This window comes from Pantherophis guttatus, chromosome 4, assembly GCF_059756535.1.
Source record: "Pantherophis guttatus breed Tessera chromosome 4, ASM5975653v1, whole genome shotgun sequence".
Classification (NCBI taxonomy): Eukaryota; Metazoa; Chordata; class Lepidosauria; order Squamata; family Colubridae; genus Pantherophis; species Pantherophis guttatus.
The window spans coordinates 104,373,757-104,397,805 of record NC_142066.1 but is presented as its reverse complement, the minus strand read 5'-3'; the positions used below and the strand labels follow the sequence as shown (position 1 = coordinate 104,397,805).

The 24,049-nt window shown below is 42.9% G+C and overlaps 1 protein-coding gene and 1 pseudogene across 2 annotated transcripts in view; both read right to left on the bottom strand.

Moving 5' to 3' along the window:
* ABHD5 (abhydrolase domain containing 5, lysophosphatidic acid acyltransferase) overlaps positions 1–10,095 on the bottom strand; it is a 34,933-nt gene extending 24,838 nt beyond the window's left edge. For both annotated transcript variants that reach the window (XM_060685834.2, XM_060685836.2), the window contains exon 1: positions 8,267–10,095. In XM_060685834.2, the coding sequence (XP_060541817.1) occupies positions 8,267–8,403 (137 nt within the window). In that variant the 5' untranslated portion in view covers positions 8,404–10,095. The remainder of the gene's footprint in view (positions 1–8,266) is intronic.
* Positions 10,096–17,102: 7,007 nt separating this feature from the next.
* LOC148114275 (uncharacterized) lies at positions 17,103–21,215 on the bottom strand (annotated as a pseudogene).
* Between the last annotated feature and the right edge of the window lie 2,834 nt (positions 21,216–24,049).

Sequence of the window (24,049 nt, the reverse complement as noted above, 5' to 3'; positions counted from 1 at the left end):
TGTAGCTGGATGCGGATGCGAATAAACCAGTGTGCCAAAAGAGCTGAATAAGGCTGTAGCTGTGTTTTGATTGCGTCTCGCACGGCATTCCTGAGACTTCTCAATTTATGCAAGAAAATCAAGATTTCAAAATTACAACTTGTCTTCTAAATTAAGTAATTATAATCAGCTGTATTAAATCAACAGTCTGTAATGGCTACATCATGAGTCCCAGATGTTTTAAATTCCAATTTGATAGAACAAGACCACATGCAAAGTTCCAATTAAATTCATTTATTATTACTCATGCCTATGCACAAGAATCTACTCAACTAACGGTTAGCACTATTTTGGCTCTATATAAGGGTCAATGGCATTCAAGAAGATTGGACTTAATCCATTTGCGGTATGTAGAGATTCTAGGCTGATTCCTTTTTTGAGTCCACTCCCACATTCTGCCACTTCTTCTACAGTAGTGTAACTAACCAAATCACAACAAACAAATTGAAAAATATGGTACCTTAGGAAAACAAAGAATAAGAATGTAAGGAGCCATGGTGACACAGTGGTTAGAAATGCAGTACTGCAGGCTACTGTTGCTGCTTGCTGGCTGCCTACCATTTGGCAGTTCAAATCTCACCAGGCTCAAGGTTGACTCAGTCTTCCATCCTTCCAAGGTCGGTAAAATGAGGACCCTTATTGTTGGGGGCAATATGCTGACTCTGTAAACCACTTAGAGGGAGCTGTAAAGCACTGTGAAGCAGTATATAAGTCTAAGTGTTATTGCTATGTAAGTATATATAGAACTTACAATAATTGGGACTGGAATTTCGGTCCCTAAGAAATGTGGTCATTAAGGAAGTCATTATATGACTGGACCTGATATTACAACCATTGGTAATTAAGTGAATCACGTAATAACTAAATGAACTCAGCTTCCTCAATTGATTTTGCTTGTCAAAAACCCTCAATTTTTTGACAAAACATGTGACAAGACGATTGTCAAGCAACCAAATTGTAATCAGACAACTACAGGGTGTTGCAATGGTTGTAAATTTGAAGACATATCATAAGTCATTTTTTCCAAGGCCATCGTAACTTTGAACTATCATTAAATGAATGGTCGTAAGTCGAGGACTACAGTAATGCATTATTAGTGTTATTGTATCATTAAATATAATACTGTATTAAACGTTATTGCTAAACTTTTTTTAAAAAAAATATTAAGTATATAATCTCGTATTTTTAAAAAAAACATGGGCAACCAGCCTAAAATTTTGAAGAATACAAAAATATTATATATATTCTGTAAAGTACATTTCCAAGGGGGACAGAACCCCTGGCCATAGAACCTTGTACCTTTTGAACCGATATGGGGTTATTTCTAGTTTTAGATTAAAAGTACAAATGAGACACACTGTAGGACAATTTAAATTGTTTTCACGATGTGTTAATTATTCAGTCACAGATGGTACATACATTTAAAATCATAACAATAGTTTTTGTTGCAAGGTAGCTTTTCTGAAGATCTCTCAGAATAGGTTTTTTTTTCTTATTTACATGCACTTTCCTTTTTTAAACGTAAAACTATCTCTAAAATACAGTACTGGGTTATAGTTCCCTGTATTAGAGAGGAATATTTAGGAAAGGAAGAAAAATTCCTGCACAGTATTTCTAGGAAGCCTACTGTACATCTGTTCCAAGAGGCCTTGGCATTACTACAATTTGTTACTACATTAGGTTAGAGGGAAAATAACAAGTTCCTCATATAATTATTATTAACTTCAAAGTTTTCCTTCTTTTTAACAAAGAATATATTAAGGACCTCAACAGACAGCTAATAAAAGTTCCATAAAAATCTCCTAACAGAGAAATACTTAAAAGTATCTTAGTTATAAAAATCAGTATGAAATGATTTGAGAAATGAATTTTTTTCTTAATAGGTAAGCTATCTAGTATATTGTATTGATGTATAGATATGCTGTCTAGATGTACTGTATGCACCTACAATTTAATTTCTTTAAGCTTGCTTAAAAATATTTAACTATTATGGTGTCACTGCCTAATGCACTTAAAACTTCTAAATGGTTTTTCATGAATTTCATTTCATACAACATTCTGCAAAATTCTGTAAACAAAGATGCCAAAGTGAACCCCTTTGAGTCTGAAATGGACTTTGTTAATCTCACAAAAAACAGTAAAATCATCATCCAAAAAGAAACTGCATTAGATTTCAGCTAATAGTTCTTAAAAATGTCTGATCTGAAAGAACAAATGAACATGAAATATCAGTTAGTAGAAGTACTGGTATTCCACAATATGGTCCAAAATTTAGATGGCTAAGTGAGACATTTGTTAAGTGAGTTTTGTCCCATTTTACGAACTTTCTTGTGACAGTTGTTAAGTGAATCACTGCAGTGGTTAAGTTAGTAACACAATTTTAAGTGAATCTGGCTTCCCTATTGACTTTGCTTGTGTCATGCAAAAAGTGATCACATGACCCCAGGACACTGCAACCGTCATACATGTCAGTTGCCAAGCGTCTGAATTTTCAGCATGTGACTGTGGGATGGTGAAACAGTTGCAAGTGTGAAAAATGGTCATAAGTCAATTTTTTCAGTGACATTGTAACTTTGAATGGTCACTAAACAAACGGTTGTAGGTCAAGGACTACCCATAGTTAGTATTAGTCTAGAGTATTCCCTAGAAGACTAATTCCACATATGTCATCTCTACCTAATCTGCTTCACTCATGGAGTGAGAGCAATATATAGCAAAGTTAGGTGCACTGTGAACATCATTAGGAAAAAGTGGACCTCACAGGAGCATTGCATCTATTTGCTAATTTTTCAAGGCCCAACTTTAGTCTGATTTCTGTGCCACCTTTTTTTTTTGTTAAAACCATTTAAACAATCAATTCATTAAGAAACCAAGAGGGGCAATATCATTTTTTCAGGCTTTTATAAAAGTCTAATATTTTTCTTCTGAATATTTTTTGAAACATATACATTATTTTCCACCAAAAGAAATCGAAACATATAGTAGTAGTAGATTTTTCAGTTAAATGCAGTCAAATGCAGCAACAATCCTCTTGCCATTCTGCTGTAAGAAAACTGCAATCTTTATAATAAAAAGGGAGGGAAATTTTCTTAAGAAAACTAGTAGGCCTAGAAAGCCATATTAAAAATATGTCTTACTCAAGGAGGCAAAAGAAAGAAATATATCTTCTAAACAAAGATCAAGAACACAAAAGAAACCCCATAAAAGTAACAAGAATGGTCAAAATCCAATCCAGGGGTCAGAAATAGCAGGAGCTGAATCACTATCAAGAATAGCATAAATGTCTGATTAAGAAAAATTGATCCCATCTGATATAATCATGTCATTATCTGATCTTTTTGGCATGCTAAGTAGATTTATGGAAAATCTTTAAATATTAAGCATATTAAGATGATATTGAATTACTATATACACTAAAGCTTCAAAATCTGTTTTTTTAATCAGAAAATATGATTATATTGAAGCATGAGAGTCACTAAAAGAATTAGGTTAAGAAAAGACTTTCAGAAATGTGTGACATTAAATATCACCTTTAATATTGTTAAAGGCAATATTTATTACTAATCAAAAAAGGAAGAAATACGCTACATGCTATTATGGAAGAGATTTTGTGATAATGTATAATAATATTTTGTAATAATCAGATTATAGTTATGGTACATTAATAAATCAGTGACTACTGATAAGTATAATATATATATGTATACGTTTTGACTTCTTTCCTGTTTCTTTCATTTTTTGGAGGATTATAACTGTCTTTTCATTTCTATTATTTTTTTCTTTAAGTTTAAAGATAGTTAATCATGTGTCGGATTTTTTTTAGTACATTTAGGTGTTTTGTCAATTTTTTTATAATTTATAAATAAAATGTATAAAAAAAAATAAATAAAATTTTACCTGAATTTGGACAATCCCATATAAAGAAAGATTATAAATGATGTTGTCTTTAATGTTTGTCTTTGCCCAAGGCTTTTATGCAAAGGTAACAGTGGACTCCACCCAACTTCAGTTGACATTCATTAAGCTTCAGGGAGCAAGGTCTAATCTGGAGAAATTCCTGATTCATGAATAAGCCTTTATTCATGGACTTCTGCATTGGTTTGGAGCTGTTCTATCACTCAATGGCCTGTGAGTTATGGGGCATTTTCAGAACAGATGCTGAGGGTGAACATTCAAAATAGGAATTGGAAAACAAAATAGTAAAAGGAATATAGTTCTGTCCCATTATCATTGGCAGACTTTGGGCAAAAAATTGTGGATATTCATTTTTTTCCCAGTTTTTATTGATAGAAACTATACACACAAACATAAATACATTAAGACAACGTACAAAACAAACCAACATCAATTCACTCCCCTGACTGACTCTTACAGTTTCTACATCGGTGGTTTTATCAAGTTCTCTTATCTTTCTCTATTCATATCTATCTATATGTTCACATATTTACATGATTGTATATAGGACATTTTGTTCACTCTTTGTTTAATTCTATACATTCCTACTGAATATTCAAAAAAAATTTTTTATGTTCCTATTTTTCCCTCCAGCCAGCTGTACCAACTTTGCCACACTAAATAGTAATCAGTATCGTCCTTCTCTTGTAGTTCTTTTGTGAGCTTATCCATTTCTGCGCACTCAGTGATTTTGTCGATTAGTTTATCTTTTGTTGGTAACTGCTCAGATTTCCAATTTTGGGCAAATAGTATACGTGCTGCTGTGAGGATATGGATAATCAGATATTTTATTTCTTTGGTGTATTGTGCTGTGATCATTCCCAATAGGAAAATTTCCGGCTTCATTTCCAGTTTTTGTTTTGTAATTTCTTCGATCATTATTCTAATTTCTTGCCAGTATTGTTTTGCCTTTCGGCATGACCACCAGAGATGACAGTATGTCCCTTTCTGTGTTTTACATTTCCAGCACATTGGAGAGGTATTTGGGAACATCTTGGCCAGGCGCGCCGGTTGGAGGTGCCATCAGTAGAACATTTTGTAAAGGTTTTCTTTATAGGGTATAGACATTGTAATCTTATAATTTGTCTTCCACAATTTTTCCTAGTTATCCAATTCAATATTGTATCCTATGTTTTTGGCCCAAATTATCATGTTTTCTTTAACCACCTCCTCTCCTAATTTGTATTTTATTAGATATTTATAAATTTTGGTTATCATTTTCTCATATGCACCTTGTAATATTTTATCCAATTCATTTGGTTCATTTTGAAATCTGAATTGTGCCCGATCTATTCTATATCTTGATTCTATTTGCAAGTATGGCCACCAATCAATGTCTATACCCTGATTTTTTAATTCTTGTCTTGTTTGTAGATCTCATTCATTGTTCAATAATTCTTTATAACTTCTCATTTTATCTATATACACGGCGTTGGGATAAATTAGTGCTTCCATGGTCGATAGCCATCGTGGTATTTTAGTATAGTGCTTTCTAATCTCTTGCCATGTTCTGTACAGTGATCCCCTGATAATATGTTGTTGGAAGTATCCATGTTGCTTGTCCTTTCCCTCCCATAGGAAGGTGTGCCAGCCACGTTGTAATTCAAAACCTTCTAGGAGTAGCGTTCTTTTATTCTTGAAGTCTATCCAATCCCTTATCCAGTTTAGAGATGCTGCTTTATAATATAACTCCGGATCCGGTAGGCCTAATCAGGGTGGATTTGATTTAAATCGAGTTGATTTAAATCACAATTTAAATCATGATTTAAATCACTAGTAAAAAGGCTTGACTTAAATTAACTCAATTTAAATCATAATTTTTAAAGAGCAACTGTCATCTCTGCTACTCCTTTGACCCACTGTTGACTCACCGATAGTCCCAGTGTTGCAGAATATACAGCCTAATGCTACATAACTAAGCTCCATTTCATGCTGAATAAACTAAATTATTTATGTATCTTAAATAGAAAACTATCTTATGATAGATTTTTACCCCAAAAGTTTTTTATTAAAATAAATTAGAATCAAAAAAATCCGATTTAAATTTTAAAAAATCTGATTTCTTTTATTTTTTAAAAAAAATCATTGATTTTTATCCACCCTGGGCCTCGGGTGTCTTGCATGCACTTTATTTTAATTCTGGCCTTTTCCCCATTCCAAATAAATTTTGTTATTATTTTATTAAGGTCCTTAAAGAAATCTTTACCTGGCCAAACTGGAGTTACTTGAAAAAGGTACAGTAGTCTCGGCAATATGTTCATTTTTATGGATGCGATTTTGCCTAAGAATGACAGCTGAAGTTTGTTCCATGTTTCCAGATCTTTTCTAATTTGTTTCATTAATTTATTATAATTATCTTCTCTAATTGTTATTGCTTTAGCGGTAAGCCAGATTCCTAGATATTTTACTTTCTTTACAATTTGTATTCCTAATTTGTCTTCTAATTTTGTCTCCTGTACCTTTGTCAAATTCTTTGTTAGTACTTTAGTTTTTTGTTTGTTAATTTTGAGCCCTGCCACTCTTCCGTATTCCTCTATCTTTGCTAAAAGTTTGGTTCCTGTTATTTCTGGTTGCTCCAATATAAATACCATGTTGTCAGCGAAGGCTTGTAATTTATATTCTTCTTTTCGTGTTCTCAGACCTTTTATCTCCGCATCATTCCTGACTTCATTTAATAGTATTTCCAGACTTTGAGATTTCATCAACTGTAGGACAATAGATACTTCCCCTAGCCTTAACTGTCCCTTCTTTCTTTAATGAAAATACATCAAAGACAGGGGTGTCAAACACATGGCCCGCGGGCTGGATACGGCCATGCAGGCCACGCCTACCTCATTCCGCAAGGGCAAAAACAATCCCGATACGTCACGATACAGCCCGCAATGTGATTGGGTTTGATACCCCTGATCTAAGCGGATCATAATAAAACTTCATTGAGGTTATAAAAAAGTGTACATATAGATTGGAATAGCTGTTATTTAATTACCTTCCTTATCCAGGCTATCCTTATAAAAATATAAGACTATCTGTTAGGAATATCTACCACTTCCCCTATTCTACTTAGGACCCTCTCCTATTAATAGTGCTTGTCATCTGACATTGACCTAAACCACCCATGTGAACCACACAAAGTTTAGCTCCCGTCTGGAATTTTGGGAATTGCATTCCCCACACATTTGGGACCAAAGCTAAACTTTGCTATGAGGGTCTCTGTGACCCGTCATTACTGCCAAGCACTTTGGAAATACTGTTATTTTTGTTGTAGCACTGTGACAAAAAGCACTTGTCACTAAAATCTAATTCAGATCAGGATATAAAGGCCAATCTACAGAATTTTAAAAATATGACTTTGCCAAAATGGAATTGATTATGGGACTATGATTGAACAACACAATGACATAAATGGTCATTAAAAATTATATCACAACAACAAATGTGTCTACTATGCAGGTATTTCCCTGATTCCATTTCACATAAAAATAATGCAACCCATATAAGTAATCGCCATGCCAAAACATTGAAGATTTCTTTCACAATGGACAAAAACAACAGCAAATATATAGATGAAAAAGGCGCAAGTAGATATACAAAATGGCAAACACCTGTACTGTTAAAGTCATGTCAAAGTTGTGTGTTCGAGCGTATTGTTTACATACAGAAAATGGGTTTTTTAAAAAAGATACTAGGGATGGGAATGGAGGCAATGATTCCCAATGAATCCTCATATTGGCTGCCTTTAGCTGTTTCTTCTTTGGGTGAATGCTCAAACATTGAAAAGTTTAAAAAAAGGAAATTGAAGAGCTGCTACTTCGGGGCAAAAAAAATAATACAAGCAAAGAATATATTCTCCTATTCTTAAAATGCTTTAAATCACACATCTCCATCACAGCTGTCTACTAATTTGTACCCAAACAATCGAATTTGTTTTGTTGCTCTTAGTTTAGGTTGGAGCACACGCACAGACTAGGTTTGTCATTGTAGTATTTTAACTTATTACTGACAATACACAGAGAAGCAGCATTTGGATAAAGTGGAGAGCTCCACCAAGAAAATCCTGGGGACTGTGAGGTAATATCAGAATTATGCATCCTAGAGAAGGCTACACATGTGCCGGCGACGGAAGCAGGCAAGTTTCCATTTCTAGGACGACAGCGAGCATCTGGGATCACTGGTGCGTCAGTCGGGGCCGACGAGGGAGGGGCTCTCAAAAGCGCGCTGGGTGACACCGCCGGCCAACCGGCTTACAGCCTCACTTCCCCCCTCCTTAACTCACCGTTCGTTGGCAGACTCGGTGGACTTGTCGTCAGCCATGGTAGTGGTGCTGCGGCGACCGAGAGCAGCTCCTGAAGCAGTCGCCGGGAGCCTAGCGAGCGATAGAGCAACTGCAACAGCGGCGCCACCGCCAGCCATCACGGGACCCGCCCGATGGCAGTCGCGTTAACGCGTCACTCTTCAGTCCCGCCCCACTATAGAGTGACCGGCCGGCTGCCTAGAGAGGTTTCAGCTCTGAAAACACCGAAAAATGCGTGGTGTGACTTCGGCGTTCTCCATTGGACGGTGCCAGTTAATTTTGGTTCGTTGGGGGAGGAGCTGACTCTTGTTCTACTCTTTTCTTCTGGTTACGCAATCCCTTCTTACACAATTCGAGCAGCCGCCCAGAGTTTCTTTGCTAATTGCACAAAAGGAAACTTTCCAACTCTGCTACAGTTTTCTCTAAATCGTGTTTTCTCTGTAGGCGACGTTTAAATATATGGTCGTTCTAGCGTCGCCAACTGTTAATCGATCTATTTAGGCTTGCCAATAGCGATAATACGGAATCCGCTTTTCTGAGTTTACATGTTTTTACATTTCTGCTCTGGCCAAGGATCAATGTACAAAGGTCGGGTGAGTTCACATTAGACTGCGGCTTCTTCACACATAAGGTCGCTGGCTCGCTACTCCCATCTGTTTGATATAGCGCTCGTCGGTTTTTTGCAGCTCAATTGGGATCACCGTAAAATACCAGTAGTGCACTGAAAGTGCACCTTTATCGTAGACTGCACCATCCTGCACCATTAACCAGATCAGATCAGTTCAAAAGCCATTCACTTTTTTCAGACTAATCTGCCTTACAAGGAGTTGTGAATACAATTAGAAAAAATGGATTGAAAATCCATGCATACCTGACCATATGTGTATTTTTCTGATTTATGCTAGTTTAGGCTGATCCCTAATCCCTATTTTGGCCACCTAATGAGAAGGAAGAACTCACTGGAGAAGAGCCTAATGCTGGGAAAGATTGAGGGCAAAAGAAGAAAGGGATGACAGAAAATGAGGTGGCTGGATGGAGTCACTGAAGCAGTAGGCATGAGCTTAAATGGACTCCAGAGGATGGTAGAGGACAGGAAGGCCTGGAGGAATGTTGTCCATGGGGTCGCGATGGGTCGGACACAACTTCGCAACTAACACCAACAACAAGGCTGATCCCTGGTTTGTTTAGCCTTAGATGATTGGCTTCACATATCACACATGCTATGAATGATGCTTTTAAAAACATGACTGTTAGATTCACACAGCATGCTAACTAAATTTAGTTTGGATGCTAAATTTAGCATCCAAACTAAATTAGTAAGATATGAAAGCCAAATCTGGCTCTAGGTTCTGCCTCAGTTTACCTTTCCAATAAGCAACTGAGTCGGAAGATCATTTAAATGCAGTTTATTAGGGTACCCGGATAAAGTAGGTCTCTATGAAAAAGGAAGAGAGAGAACTTCAAGCCCCATGTTTCCTTTCTTTTTATAGTTAATGCAACAAAGAAAATGCAAGAGGAAAGTTGATTGGACAGAATAAAAGTAACCTCTTTGCATAGAAAATCAGTCACATGTAGTCAAACGTTACATATTTGTATCCCATAATATCATATGTGTTCATTAAATTGAAGTCTGGCGTCAGAAGGGGCGTAATTGTAAAGAAAAAGGTTGTTTAGGGTTCACAAAAGAGATAAGCCAGACCCCAATTTGTATTAACAAACTTTTCTTATCAGAAGCTAATCTCCAGCTTGTTTTATCAGTTTAGGAATGTTAAAAGCTAATAAATTTTGAACATCACTTTAAAAGAAAGAATATAAATCAGATTAAAATGCAAAGTATGTTAGTTAACAAATAACAAAACCCATGTTATTTCCCCCTCATAATACGGAGAAAAAAGCTACTGACTTACAGTCATAGAGGTATGAAAGAAAAAGAACAGATGACTATGAAAAGGGAAAAGCAATTTGAGATACAATTTTTAAATAATTACTGTATAAAGATCATCTGGAAACAGAACAGTAGGCTAACAAAGCTGGCCCTTCAGCAGGAGAGATGGAACCATCCAGCTTTCTATCTTTTTTCTTCTGAAACCGCTGATAAAATTCTGAAATAATTTTAACTTTTATTATTCCAGACATGATAGTTGTTATATGAGGAGTTGTTATAGATAGTTGTGATACTGCACATGATAGTTGTTATAAGGCAGGTGTTGGGGAAAGAATTTTGTGAGAAGTACACAATCTCTTATCTTCCAGATGAAAATGTGGAAGAATCCATCAAAACAATGGTGGGATGAATGTTTTCCTATCTGACTATCAAATTTCACCACTGCCAAATTCCTTTCCTGTATATTCCTTCAGCATTGTAGTTTTTATATTTGTCATATAGTTATTGAAAGTTTAAACATTCTTAGACAACTTCCCAGGGACCAATGTAGAAATAAGAGCTAACAAGTTCTGTCTCAGTTTTATGGAGAGTGAAATACAAAACTTTCACTCAGTAGGGGTGAGGGCAGAATTAGGGCAGTAACATATAAACATTTGCATAAGGTTAATCCTGAACCAATAAAGACCCCAAGAAATAAAAACTGAGTCCAAATATATAACACATGTCACGATTCCTATGTTGTTTGTTTGAAGTCTGCAAAAAAAAAAAAAAGTCAATGAATGGGATAAGTGTCGCTATTAAAGCAATGATGTCAGATGCAAATTCAGTAACAGGACTACAAGTGGTTTCAGGTGTCACTTCATGGGCTCTTCCAAGTAGGGTTCAGGGAGAAAGTCCTCTATTACACACAATGCCCTGAAAAGAAAAAGTACACAGAAAGTTCTAAATACAAACTTCTGTCCAGGCATTTGGTTGTATTAAACAGCAGCTGTAGACCTAAGGTATCTGTCACAGCTTGAACAGTTGAAACAGCATCAGATGGATCTGTAGCCTTTAGTCTGGAATGCTGAAGCCAGATGCTGGACCAGTGAAACACTGGTGTAGGTGAACATCTTGTTTATGCTTTCACACAGACCCAGGCTGTTCCAATCCAGCAGGTGCAGCTTCTTGCAAATATTTAGCAAGGGAAAAAAAATCATGGCAAACAACTGTTCCATACAAGAATGCAAGAATATAAGAAATTGAGTTTCCTTAAACTTTTTGAACTAAATTCCACTCATTGGGAGATGGACATCCCAGTTGATTGCCTAACTTGTATTATAGTGATCAGAACAGAAAAGAAAATATATCTGTATAGCTTCCTACACGCAGACCAAAATCTGCAAACCAAAACTGAAAAAGCAGATATCAGATGTCACATTTACCCCGCCTTTCTCAGGCAAGAGCTCAATGTTTGAACTAAGCAGGGGGGAAAAAAACTGGTTAAAAGGAACAGAAAAACTGCAATACCCCCTTCCTGCTTCTCTCACTCTTCTAAGACAAAAAGTCCTTGAGTAAGAGAAAGAAAAGTAACAATCAGTGAAAGAGAAGAAAGGGGGGGGGAAGTTTTTTTTAAAGACTATACAGAAATCCTCCCCTTTTTTTCTACTCAGCATTCTTTTAACGAAAGTTTTCTTTTTCTCTCTGTCTCTCTTTTCAGTAAATCACTGCATTTTGCCATAAATTTATCTCCCAAAAGGATTTTTTCTTCCTTGGGACCTTTCTCATTTCTTTTTCCCATTTCCCATAAACACTTGCTATTGCCTTTCCACTTACCAGTACTTCACAACAATAAAAATATGCAATTTACTGTTTCTTTGTAAGAAAGGGAATCAAAATATTAGCCCCTTTCAGTTTGGGGTGGGGGTCAACACACAGGCATTTATCTGAGGACACAGAAAAACCTCCAAGTGCTTCAATGACTCTCTGAAAGGATGCAAATGACCAGCTTTCTGCAAGGAATATAAATCCTTCCATTCCCCACCATCCAGTCAGAGCTGAAGAAGCTTCTTGGATGAGAAGTGAAACATCTTCAAAGAAAAAACAAACTGCTTGCATAAACAATTCCATATATAAATATTTCATTTCATACTTTCTCCAGGCAAACCAATCATTATAATTATTTCAGGGAGCTTTTCACAAGCCAATGAGCTCCATTTTCCAAAACTTTTTTTAAAATAACTTTTTGTATATTGTTATTAGAGGGTGTCATCCTCTCTCCAGGTATTGGAAATGACTGCTCATATACACAGATTGATTGATTGATTGAGTTTATATAGCCGCCTATTCGCCCATGACAATTCAAGGCGGCTTACAGAATATAAAACCACATAAGAATCAAATAAATCAATATAGTTCAATATAATAAAATCACCCCCGCCCCAGCAACAGCAGATCACACAAGCCACTTAATGGGCTCCATCATGCTCTGGGTTCCCCAGGCCCGCTGGCAGAACCAGGTATTCAGTGCCTTCTGGAAGAGTACTAGAGTGGGGGCTATTCTAATCTCTGGAGGAATGATGTTTCAGAGAGAGGGAGCCACCACGGAGAAGGCCCTTCTTCTGGGTCCCACCAGGTGTATCTCCCTCAGGGATGGGACCTGCAGCATTTCCTGCCTCCCAACTCTGATGGGTCAGGTAGATGTGACCGGCAAGAGACAGACCCTCAGATAACCTGGTCTGAAGCCATGAAGGGCTTTAAAGGTGACAACCATCATCTTGAATTGCACCCGGAAGCAAATTGGCAGCCAATATACACACACATACCATAAAAACAATGTTTCCAGACCTATGGAGGTTTTATCCCTTTAAATTTCCAGTTTTTCTTTTCTTGGGCAACCTGTGGCTTGTTCTCCAAGCAATGGGAAAACTCATGGAGTGATTCCAGTAAAAATGTGATTGGAGGCCCTAACCACTGCCTACCTGTTTCCCATTGGTTTAAACCCAAGTTGAGTAGTCCACTTAATTTACTGGCTGGCCAAATATGTCATAATTTTTGTTTTGTTTTATTTTGAGTTGCAGCTGCCCAACACAGATAAATTATTATTATGATGATTTTCAATTCAATCCGCATTCAATTATTATATTCAATTATTATAGAGTCACATCAAAGAATTTTGAACAGAAATCACATCAAATTGGTCAAGCCAAATTATCTGAGTGTATTGTGTTACACCTTCTCATTTAGACAGGCTTTACTTTTTTTTATTACCTGCTAAACCCTGGGTAGGAAGAACAATAAACCTTTTCTTTCTACACGGCTTTCAATTGCCTACACAGGCCCCTTAATGAACCCTAATTGTTTTACAATCCAGAAAATTTCCATCTCTTCAGCATCAACTAATGATAATTCAGTATCAACCCTTGTTAATTAGAGAATTGAAAGAAAAGAAAAGAAATCAGCACTCACCAACTTTCTTTTAGGCCAAAAGACACTAGTGCCTTTAATCGGATTTCTTTAATCGGATTTCTTTAATCAACACTCAAAATAACAATATTGGATCATTATTTCTTTACTCTTAGTCATGGTTTTGCAGTTATGCTTCCAGTTCTTCAACATTGCACACAATGAATTATCTGGCGGAATGTTTAGGAATTCTATCTTTTCCCCGCAGCACTTCTTACCTGTCCTGTTTCCCATGTTAGAGACCACAATCTCTCCAAAGTTAACTAAACCACCTGCTTTGCCCTTTTCTGGCCATTCCCTTTGCAGGAAGATGGAACCACAAATCTGTGCTCCAGACTCACTTCGTACATCTCACACATCCTGTCAATCCTGGTCTCACACTCACAGAGCCTACCCAACCACTAAGGCAATACTTAAGTCCAATTTTCTTATCTTAGTCTGTGCACAGAGTTGCCCAGTTGCAGACTTCCGGCTGTGACATCACACTGTAGCGGGGCAAACTAGTGGGGCCCACTAATTTGTACCCAATTTTTTGTGTTTTTGAAGCTTTTTTGGCAGGTCAGATCCTGGAGGGATCGGTGGGGTGGAGGGGTTTCTTCAGAGTTTGACTGTGGAGCAGTGCGAGTGCCCATTCGGCAAGAAGACCCCTCCAGATACACAAGGAAGAAATCTGCATGAGAATGACGGATCCAGAGGTGTGATGTCCTGATGATTTATACAGGGAGCGAATAGTGGAAAGCAGCTTGAAGAACCGGAGAGAGGAGAATAAAAGTGCCAGAAAGGGAAAAACTCTCAGAGATTGTTAAAAGACTTGAAAGAGAAGCGGCAAAGTGAGACTCCAAGGAGGAGCTTGAATGGCAAGACGGCAGTGGGAGTGGAGACTGAGAGCTGTCAAACAAGGAATGAACTTATTGTGGTGACTGGAGCAAAGGAGTGGATTGGAACGTGTATGTTATATTTCTGGTGCTAAAAGAAACTTTATAACCCAAGATGTTGTTGTTGGGGTCTAAGAAGAGAAAGTGCCAGATTTGAAGGATACGTTGGAGGCAACAGATTAAAAAGATGAACTACTGACGAAGGTGATTGTGCAGTTTGGAATAAAGAAGAAGGAAGGGGTGAAAAAAAAACTTTTTTCTTTAAAAACAACAACAACAAACTCTTATGTCCATTAACAACTAACTGAAGAGCATTTGGTATTCCTTATATATATCTATATAGCAACTGAAGTATTTATAATCTATATTTGTACTTATTATACTTAGATAATACTTATTTTTATTTACATATACGTATATTGAAATATTTATAACTTGTATTAATCCATATTAATCTTTGTGTATTCATATACTTATATACTTAGTACTGCATGTTAATAGAATTTCACTTAATTATAAGTGAATAAAGTAGTATACAAAGAGATATAGAAATATATCCAAGGTTGCTAAGTGTAATGGTAATAGAAGTTTAGGAAGGAAAGAATACATTGATGAATTATTGACTACGATTGATTTGTGTTATTATTGACTTACATATTTATATATTATATATATTACATATTAATAATTACTAAGCAAATATTGATAGTGTACTAAACAATTGACTGTTAGAAATTGGAATCTCTTATTATACTAAAATATAATCCTTAATTAAGTAAATTAAGGATTATATTTTAGTATAATAAGAGATTATTGGGGAACATTATAACAGTTAAAGGGAAAGAATATAAGAGAAATACAGAAGGATAAAGATAGGAAGAGAGGAACAAAGAAATACGATATATATATGTGTATATATATATATATGTCTTCTTAAGTTTTCGCGGGTGTGCATATGCGGGTGTCCATCGCTTCTAAATGAAACAAGAGCCTGAATATGACAGGGTTGTGAGCCTGTCGAAACATTGCTATAAGAAAAACTTTTAAAGTCACTGGTAGGATTTTAGCTGACGTTTTAAAGATCTTGCAGAGTGCTCTATAAGGATTTTTAGAAGATTTTAAGCTGGGATTTTAACCAGAATTTTAAATATTTTAACCAACTTATTTACAATGACGCGGGAAAACACCCAATATTTTAATTTTTTGCATATATATATATATATATATATATATATATATATATATATATATATAGTCACATTTCTATGCTGCCCAACTCCCAAGGGACTCTGGATGGCTTACAACAATGAATAAAACAATGCGAACAATCCCATAAAAAATGTTAAAAAGAAAAACAAAACATTAAAAACTTTAAAAACATTAAAACACATGCACTCCAATTCGTGGCCGGGTCTCACAAGATCATTATAACGAGATCAACAGCCCCAGGCCTGCTGGAAGAGCCAGGTCTTCACCGCTTTGCGGAAGGCCAATAGGGTGGGGGCGGTCCGGACCTCAGGAGGTAATTGGTTCCAGAGAGCTGGGCAGCCACAGAGAAGGCCCTCTTCCATGGGCCCGCCAGCCAACATTGTTTAGCTGACGGGACCCGGAGGAGACCGACTCTGTGGGATCTTACCGGTCGCTGGGAGCTATGTGGTAGAAGGCGTTCTCGAAGATAGCATGGCCCTGAGCCATGTAGGGTTTTAAAGGTAATGACCAACACCCTGAATTGCACCCAGAAACCAATAGGGAGCCAGTGCAGCTCGCGGAGAATTGGTGTAATGTGGATGTATCTAGGCTCACCCACTATAACTCACGCGGTTGCATTCTGGACCAACTGTAGACTCCGAAAACTTTTCAAGGGTAGCCCCACGTAGAGCACATTGCAATAATCCAACCGTGAGGTGATAAGGGCATGAGTGACTATGAGGAGAGCCTCCTAATCCAAGTAGGGTCGCAATTGGTGCACCAGACGAACCTGTGCAAAAGTCGCCCACCAGACAAACCTGTGCAAAGGTCGCCCTTGCTACAGCTGTCAGATGTTCCAGTCTCAGCTGTGCGTCTAGAAGGACACCCAAATTGCAAGCCCGTTCTGAGGGGGGCACTTTCTCACCCCCCAGAACCAAGATGGACAATCCACATAGTCTTTAGGGGGCAATATCCAGAGCCATTCGGTCTTGTCTGGGTTAAGTCTGAGCCTGTTGACTCCCATCCAGATCCTCACAGCCTCCAGGCACCCGCACATCAGATCTACTGCCTCACTGAACTGACGAGGTGTGGAAATATACAGCTGGGTATCATCAGCATATTGCTGATATCCCACCTTGTGTCATCGGATGATTTCACCCAGTAGTTTCATGTAGATGTTAAATAGGAGGGAAGAGAGGACTGAGCCCTGAGGCACCCCGCAGACGAGGGGCCTAGGGGTCGACCTCTATCCTCCTACCAGCACCGACTGTGATCGACCAGAGAGATAGGAGGCGAACCACCGCAACACAGTGCCTCCCACACCTAGCTCCCTTAGTCGCCCCAGAAGGATACCATGGTCAATGGTATCGAAAGCCGCTGAGAGGTCAAGTAGCACCAAGATAGAGGAATGACCCCTGTCTCGGGCTCACCAGAAATCATCCATCAGCGTGACCAAGGCAGTTTCCATGCTATAGCCAGGTCTGAAACCAGACTGAAAAGGGTCCAGATAATCCGTTTCATCCAATGACCGCAGGAGGTAAAGTGCCCACACCTTCTCTACAACCTTTCCCACAAAGGGTAGGTTGGAGATTGGATGAAAGTTTTTTAATTCTGCCTTCTTGAGGAGGGGCCTTACAACCGCTTCCTTTAAAGGCTGCAGGAAGGACCCCTCCCTCAAGGACGCATTAACTAAAGCCTGGAGCCAGCCTCGTGTCATCTCCCTGCTGGCCGAAACCAGCCAGGAGGGACACGGGTCCAACAAACAAGTGGGGGAACTCATCAGCCCTACAGCCTTGTCCACTTCCTCAGGAGTCACTGGCTCAAACTCCTCCCACACAATAGGACTAAGACCCGCCCCTGTCATCTCAGTTGGTATTGCCCAATCAGAGTCCAGTTCCATCCGAATCTGAGTGATTGTATCCGACAGAAATTGTACAAATTCCTCAGCTCTACCCTGCAAGGGCTCCTCCATTCCCCCAACCTTAAGGAGGGAGTGAGTTACCCTAAATAGGGCGATTGCGCGAGAATCAGCGGATGCAATAAGTGCAGAAAAATGTGAACATTTTGCCACCCATATCGCCACTAAGTAAGTCCTAACAAAGGATCTTAAAAGTGTTTGGTCGGATTCGGATTTACTGGTCCTCCAGCGTCACTCTAGACGTCTCTTCTGGAGCTTCATCTCCCGGAGCTCCTCAGTAAAACGGCGCTTTCCTGGATCCGCTGCCATTGAGAGGCCACAAAGGCGCAATCTGGTCCAATGCCCCAGACGCCGCCTTATGCCAGGCAGCCACTAGGGTCTCGGCCAGACTGTGGACAAGGGAGTCAGGTATCTCCCCAAGCTCCTTCTGAAACCCCTCAGGGTCCATTAGGCGTCTGGGGTGGAACCACTTAATTGGCCCCGCCTCCCTGCGATGGAGTAGTGGAATCTTAAAGTCCAGCCTCAACAGGAAATGATCTGATCACGACAAGGGCGAGACCTCTATACCCCTTAATTCCAGATTATATCTCCACTGCCCCGAGAGAAATACCAGGTCGAGCGTGTGTCCCCCCTCATGGGTCGGACCCTGAACTACTTGGGTCAGGTCCATGGTTGTGTTCTGTCCCTGTCCCCACACACACACAAACAGCCAGCCAGGGGTTAAAGAAGTACTCACACAAGGTTCGTTATCAGGAACTTGGCAGCAATATGATAACTGTCTGCCAAGTGCTTTACTACAAGAAGAGGGAGTGTTCCTCCACCAGATAACACCAACGAATACACACAGTTTTCAAAACAGTCCAGCTCAAACATGAAACTTTCAGCAGATTTGGAGTTGTGCAAAGTGACTAGCCAGAAGTTAGCTTTGTCCGTCACAGAGTCTAAATGGCCACCACACTCTCTTATATAGCCTGTGGGGTGTGGTCCAGTGACTCAGCTTAATCCCTGGCACGCCTCCTCATCTGCTGCAAACGTTTATCTCGCCTTTGTTGGCGTGGATCCTGGAACGACTTATCACTCCCATCGCTGTCATCGGAGACACCTGGCTCCTGGTCAATCTCCTCTCCCTCAGCAGACACCTGAGGCATTGCCAGAGAGGAAGGGCCTGGAGAGGGAGGCCTGGCCGGCTCCTCTCCTTCATGTTCGGAGCCTTCTTCCTCCGATAAGATAGGCTCGGAGGACGGAGCCACAACACTATCCCCCACCGCAGGGTCCTTCCCCTGGGTCTGACGGTCGGGATGTGGTCGGGACGGGAACTGGTCATGAAAGGCCCATACCAGGTCAGGGGCCTGAATGGAAGAAGGGTCCACCCAGCTGAAATCCTTGGGCCCATACCCCTTCCAGGTGATGAGGTATTGGAAGCGCCCCTTCAGCCAACGGGAATCCCAGATGCTGTCCACCTCATACGCCACAGAGTCGTCCTCGTCGGCTGTGGCTGGGGGGGCAGGCGTTGTCGGGCGTTGGAGATGGCTCGCTGGGGCTTCAGGGACCAGAAGGGACCAATGGAAAACAGGGTGGAGCCGCATGGAGCAGGGCAGAGTCAACCGGTAGGCCACCGGGTTGATGACTGCCTCGACGGGGAAGGGACCGATAAAGCGGTGGTCCAGTTTCTTCACTGGCCGGTCCATGGGGAGGTATTTTGTGGACAGCCACACCCGATCCCCGACTTCCAGCGGTGGCATAGCCCGTCGTGAGCGGTCGGCGACCCGTTTGTAATCCTCCTTCGCTCGGATTAGTTGCCGCCGCACCAGTTGCTGCACGGCCTGCAGTTCCAAGAGGAAGTCCTGGGTCTCAGGAACAGGAGAGTCTGAGATGGCCAGTGGGAAAAACCCTGGGTGGTATCCCACGTTGGCATGGAACGGGGTCATCTGGGTAGAGGTGTGTTGGGAGTTCTTAAAGGCGAACTCCGCCAGGGGAAGGTACTCAGCCCAGTTGTCCTGCTGCTGGTTGACGAAACAGCGGAGGTACTGTTCAAGGATGCCGATGACCTTCTCCGTTCCCCCATCAGTCTCTGGATGGTGCGGCGATGACAGGCACACCTGCACCTCCAATGCGGCCATCAGGCTTTTCCAGAAGCGGGCTGTGAATTGGGCCCCGCGATCCGAAACCATCCGGTCCGGCAGGCCGTGGAGGCGGAAGATGTGTTGCAGGAACAGGCAGGCTGTGGTGCGGGCTGATGGCAGTCCATGGCACGGGATAAAATGTGCCATCTTCGTGAGCGCATCCACCACCACGAGGACGGTCGTGAACGTAGCGGACAGTGGCAGGTCCGTCAGGAAGTCCATGGAGATGGCTCCCCTTGGTCTCTCCGGTGTCGGCAGCGGCAGTCCAAGAGGTGGGCCAGACGCAGCTTTGGCCCGTCGGCACGTCACACAGGATGTCACGTACGCGTGCACGTCGTGCCGTACCCGAGGCCACCAAAAAGTCCACGTCACCAGATTCAGCGTCTTAAAGAACCCGAAATGTCCCGTTGCGGGGTTGTCATGGCACTGGTTCATGACGAGGGCTCGGAGCGGACTCGTGGGCACGTACAACCAGCCCCGGTGCTTCAACAAGCCCTCCTCCAAAGTCCATGGGGATGCGGGGCCGACTTCCACTTTCCGCTGCTGCGACCAGTCATCCCGATGCTGCGCTTCCAGCCTGCAAGTCTGTCGGTTCCTGGATTGCGGCCAAGGATTCCGCTGGCAGCACCGTCCATGGGGGAAGGGAGTCCTTAGGGCAAAAGTACTCCGGCTTGCGGGATAGAGCATCTGCTCTCTGGTTGTGGCCACTCGGGATATAAGTCACGTGGAAGTTGATCCGGGCAAAAAACAACGACCACCAGATCTGCCGTTGGTTCAACTTCCTGGCCGTGGTGAGATGCTCCAGGTTCCGATAGTCCGTCCGCACCTCCACCTGGTGTCGGGCCCCCTCGAGGTGATGTCGCCAAGCCTCAAACGCGGCCTTGATAGCCAGCAACTCTTTTTCCCAGATGGTGTAATTGGGCTCAGAAGGATTGAGTTTCTGGGAGTAATAAGCGCAGGGAAAAAGAGTGCCGCCATCCACCGGGGCCTGTAGCAGCACCGCCCCAATTGCCACATTGGACACATCCATCTCGACCACAAACGGACGATGTGAGTTGGGGTGCCTCAGGACAGGTTCCGTGATGAAGGCCTGTTTCAGGGCCTCGAAGGCCTGTTGCTGCGGGGGACCCCACTGGAACGGAACCTTCTTCCGAAGGAGCTGGGACAGCAGCAAGGTCAGGGTGGCGAAGCTTGGTATGAAAGTTGGGTAGTAGTTGGCGAACCCCAGCAGACGCTGGATGTCCTTCACCCGACGAGGGGGTTCCCAACTACGCAAGGCCTCTACCTTGCGCAGGTCTATGGCGATGCCTTCGGGGGAGATGATGTGCCCAAGGAACTCTATGGAAGTCTGGAAGAAGTAACATTTCTCCAACTTCGCATAGAGTTGGTGCACCCGCAGGCGCTGTAGGACCTGGCGGACATGTTGGAGGTGGCTTTCCTGGGTCCGGGAATAGATCAAAATGTCATCCAGGTATATAACCACAAACCGGTCCAACATGTCCCGGAAAATGTTGTTCATTAGATGCTGGAAAACTGCGGGGGCATTGGTCAGCCCGAACGGCATGACGGTGTACTCGAAGTGGCCATATCTGGTGCCAAACGCCGTCTTCCACTCGTCCCCCTCTCACACGCACACCAGATTGTAGGCCCCTTGGAGATCAAGCTTAGTGAAGATCGAGGCCTTCCTCAACCTCTCCATCAGCTCCGGGATGAGCGGCAGGGGGTAACGATTCCGCACGGTGATTGCGTTTAACTGCCGGTAGTCGCAGCACAGGCGTAAGTCCCCCGTCTTCTTCTTCACAAAGAGGACTGGGGCCGAGAGAGGGAAGGACGAAGGCCAGATGAACCCTCGAGCCAAGTTTTTGTCCAGGAATTCCCGTAGGGCGGCCAACTCGGGCTCCGACATGGAATACAGGCATCCCGCGGGCAGTGGCGCATTGGGAATCAGGTCCACTGGGCAGTCATAGGGTCAATGCGGGGGTAAGCAGTCCGCGTCCTTTTCGCTGAACACATCGGCGAAGGACGTCAGCTCAGGAGGCAAAGAGATGGCAGGGGTGGAGACATCCTGGCCAGCACAGGTGTGCCGGATGTGGTCGACACACTGCAGGCTTGGGAAGGAGATGGCGTTCCTTGACCAGGCCACCTGCGGATCGTGAGCCCGAAGCCAGGCCATCCCCAAGACCAGTGGGAAATGCAGGTCCGCCGTCACATAAAATTGGATCGCTTCCTCGTGGGCCCCAATGGCAAGGCACAAAGGCTGAGTCACGAACTTAATGGGCCCTGCTACAAGTTCCCGCCTGTCAATAGTCTCGAACCTCAACAGAGGGTCCACCAGAACCAAGGGAATCTTAAAATGGGCCACAAGGCCTGGTCCATGAAGTTCGTCGTGGCCCCCGAGTCCACCAGTGCATGCGCTTGAAGCCCCTCCGACCGGTTGGCCAACAAAACCCGGGCGTCCAGAATCAGGTGCCGAGGGGGCTCACAGTCCACAGCTGCCGACTCCGGCGGGGCATGGCTACGTGCCTCACCCAGGGTTTCCCCTAGGCCAGGCCTGCCCCATTTCCCGGCTGGTCACGCCGAGATTCCGGAACAGGCTTGAGCGCCCCATTGCTCTTCCTGGGGCAGGAGGCGGCAAAATGTCCAGCGTCCCCGCAATAGAGGCACAATCCCCCTTGGCATCTCCGCATTCGCTCCTGGGCTGTCAGTCGAGGTCAAGCGCTCCCAGCTCCATGGGCTCCTCCGCGGTTGCCACGAAACGCGGGGTGACCCAGGACGCTGTCGGTGCAGGACGCAGGGGTGCAGAAACGGTCGGGGGTTCCTGGACGGGCCGGCGGGTCTTGCACCGTTGGAAGCGGGCATCGATGCGCAAACACTGCATTACGAGGGCATCGAGGGTCTGAGGTGCCTCCACCCGCACCAGCTCATCCTGCAGATCGTCGGAGAGGCCATCCTGGAAAGCGTCCCTTAATGCTGCATTGTTCCAGTCAGAGTCCTGGCCCAGAAGCCGAAATTCAGCCACATATTCCTGCAGGGGGCGCTTCCCTTGACGGAGGTCTTTGAGGAGCCTGGCTGCCGTCTGAGACTTCAGCGGGTCCTCGTACATCACCCTCAGATGTTGCCAAAAGCCCTGATAATCTGCCAACAAGGGGCTATTCTGCAGCAATAGGGGTGTGGCCCATCGGGCAACATTGCCAGAGAGGAGGTTGATTACGAATGCCACCCGAGTCCGGTCGTCCGGAAACTCCTCCGGCCTCATAGCCATAAACAAGTGGCATTGTCCCATGAAGGCCGGGAACATCTCCTGCTGCCCAGAGAACTTATCTGGCACATTGATAGGGCATTTCCGACGGGGAGGAGGAGGAGGTGAAGGGACAGCTGCAGGAGCATTTCCCAAAGCCAACTGCGCAGTTAGCTGGCCGACTTGCTGCTGCAGGAGCTGGTTGGCATCTTTCAGCTGCTGTAACTGCTGCTGCAGCTGTTGGTCCATCGTGGTTAAACGATGGTTTACGTTTCAGGTGACGGACAAGATGTTCTGTCCTCGTCCCCACACACACACAAACAGCCAGCCAGGGGTTAAAGAAGTACTCACACAAGGTTCGTTATCAGGAACTTGGCAGCAATACGATAACCGTCTGCCAAGTGCTTTACTACAAGAAGAGGGAGTGTTCCTCCACCAGATAACACCAACGAATACACACAGTTTTCAAAACAGTCCAGCTCAAACATGAAACTTTCAGCAGATTTGGCGTTGTGCAAAGTGACTAGCCAGAAGTTAGCTTTGTCCGTCACAGAGTCTAAATGGCCACCACACTCTCTTATATAGCCTGTGGGGTGTGGTCCAGTGACTCAGCTTAATCTCTGGCATGCCTCCTCATCTGCTGCAAACGTTTATCTCGCCTTCGTTGGCGTGGATCCAGGAATGACTTATCACTCCCATCGCTGTCATCGGAGACACCTGGCTCCTGGTCAATCTCCTCTCCCTCAGCAGACACCTGAGGCATTGCCAGAGAGGAGGGGCCTGGAGAGGGAGGCCTGGCCGGCTCCTTTCCTTCATGTTCGGAGCCTTCTTCCTCCGATAAGATAGGCTCGGAGGACGGAGCCACAACAGTTTGTCATGGAAGCCATGAACTTCTGAACCCCATCTGAGGATTCCTCAAGTGATGGTAGGTTGAAGTCCCCCAATACCATAAGCCTAGGGAACTCCACCGCCAACCCGGCTACTACCTCTAGCAGCACAGGCAGGGCTGTTGTCACGCAGCTGGGAGGCAGGTACGTCAACAAGAAGCCCAACTGAACCCTTGAGTTCAACCTCAAGAGGAGAGACTCACATCC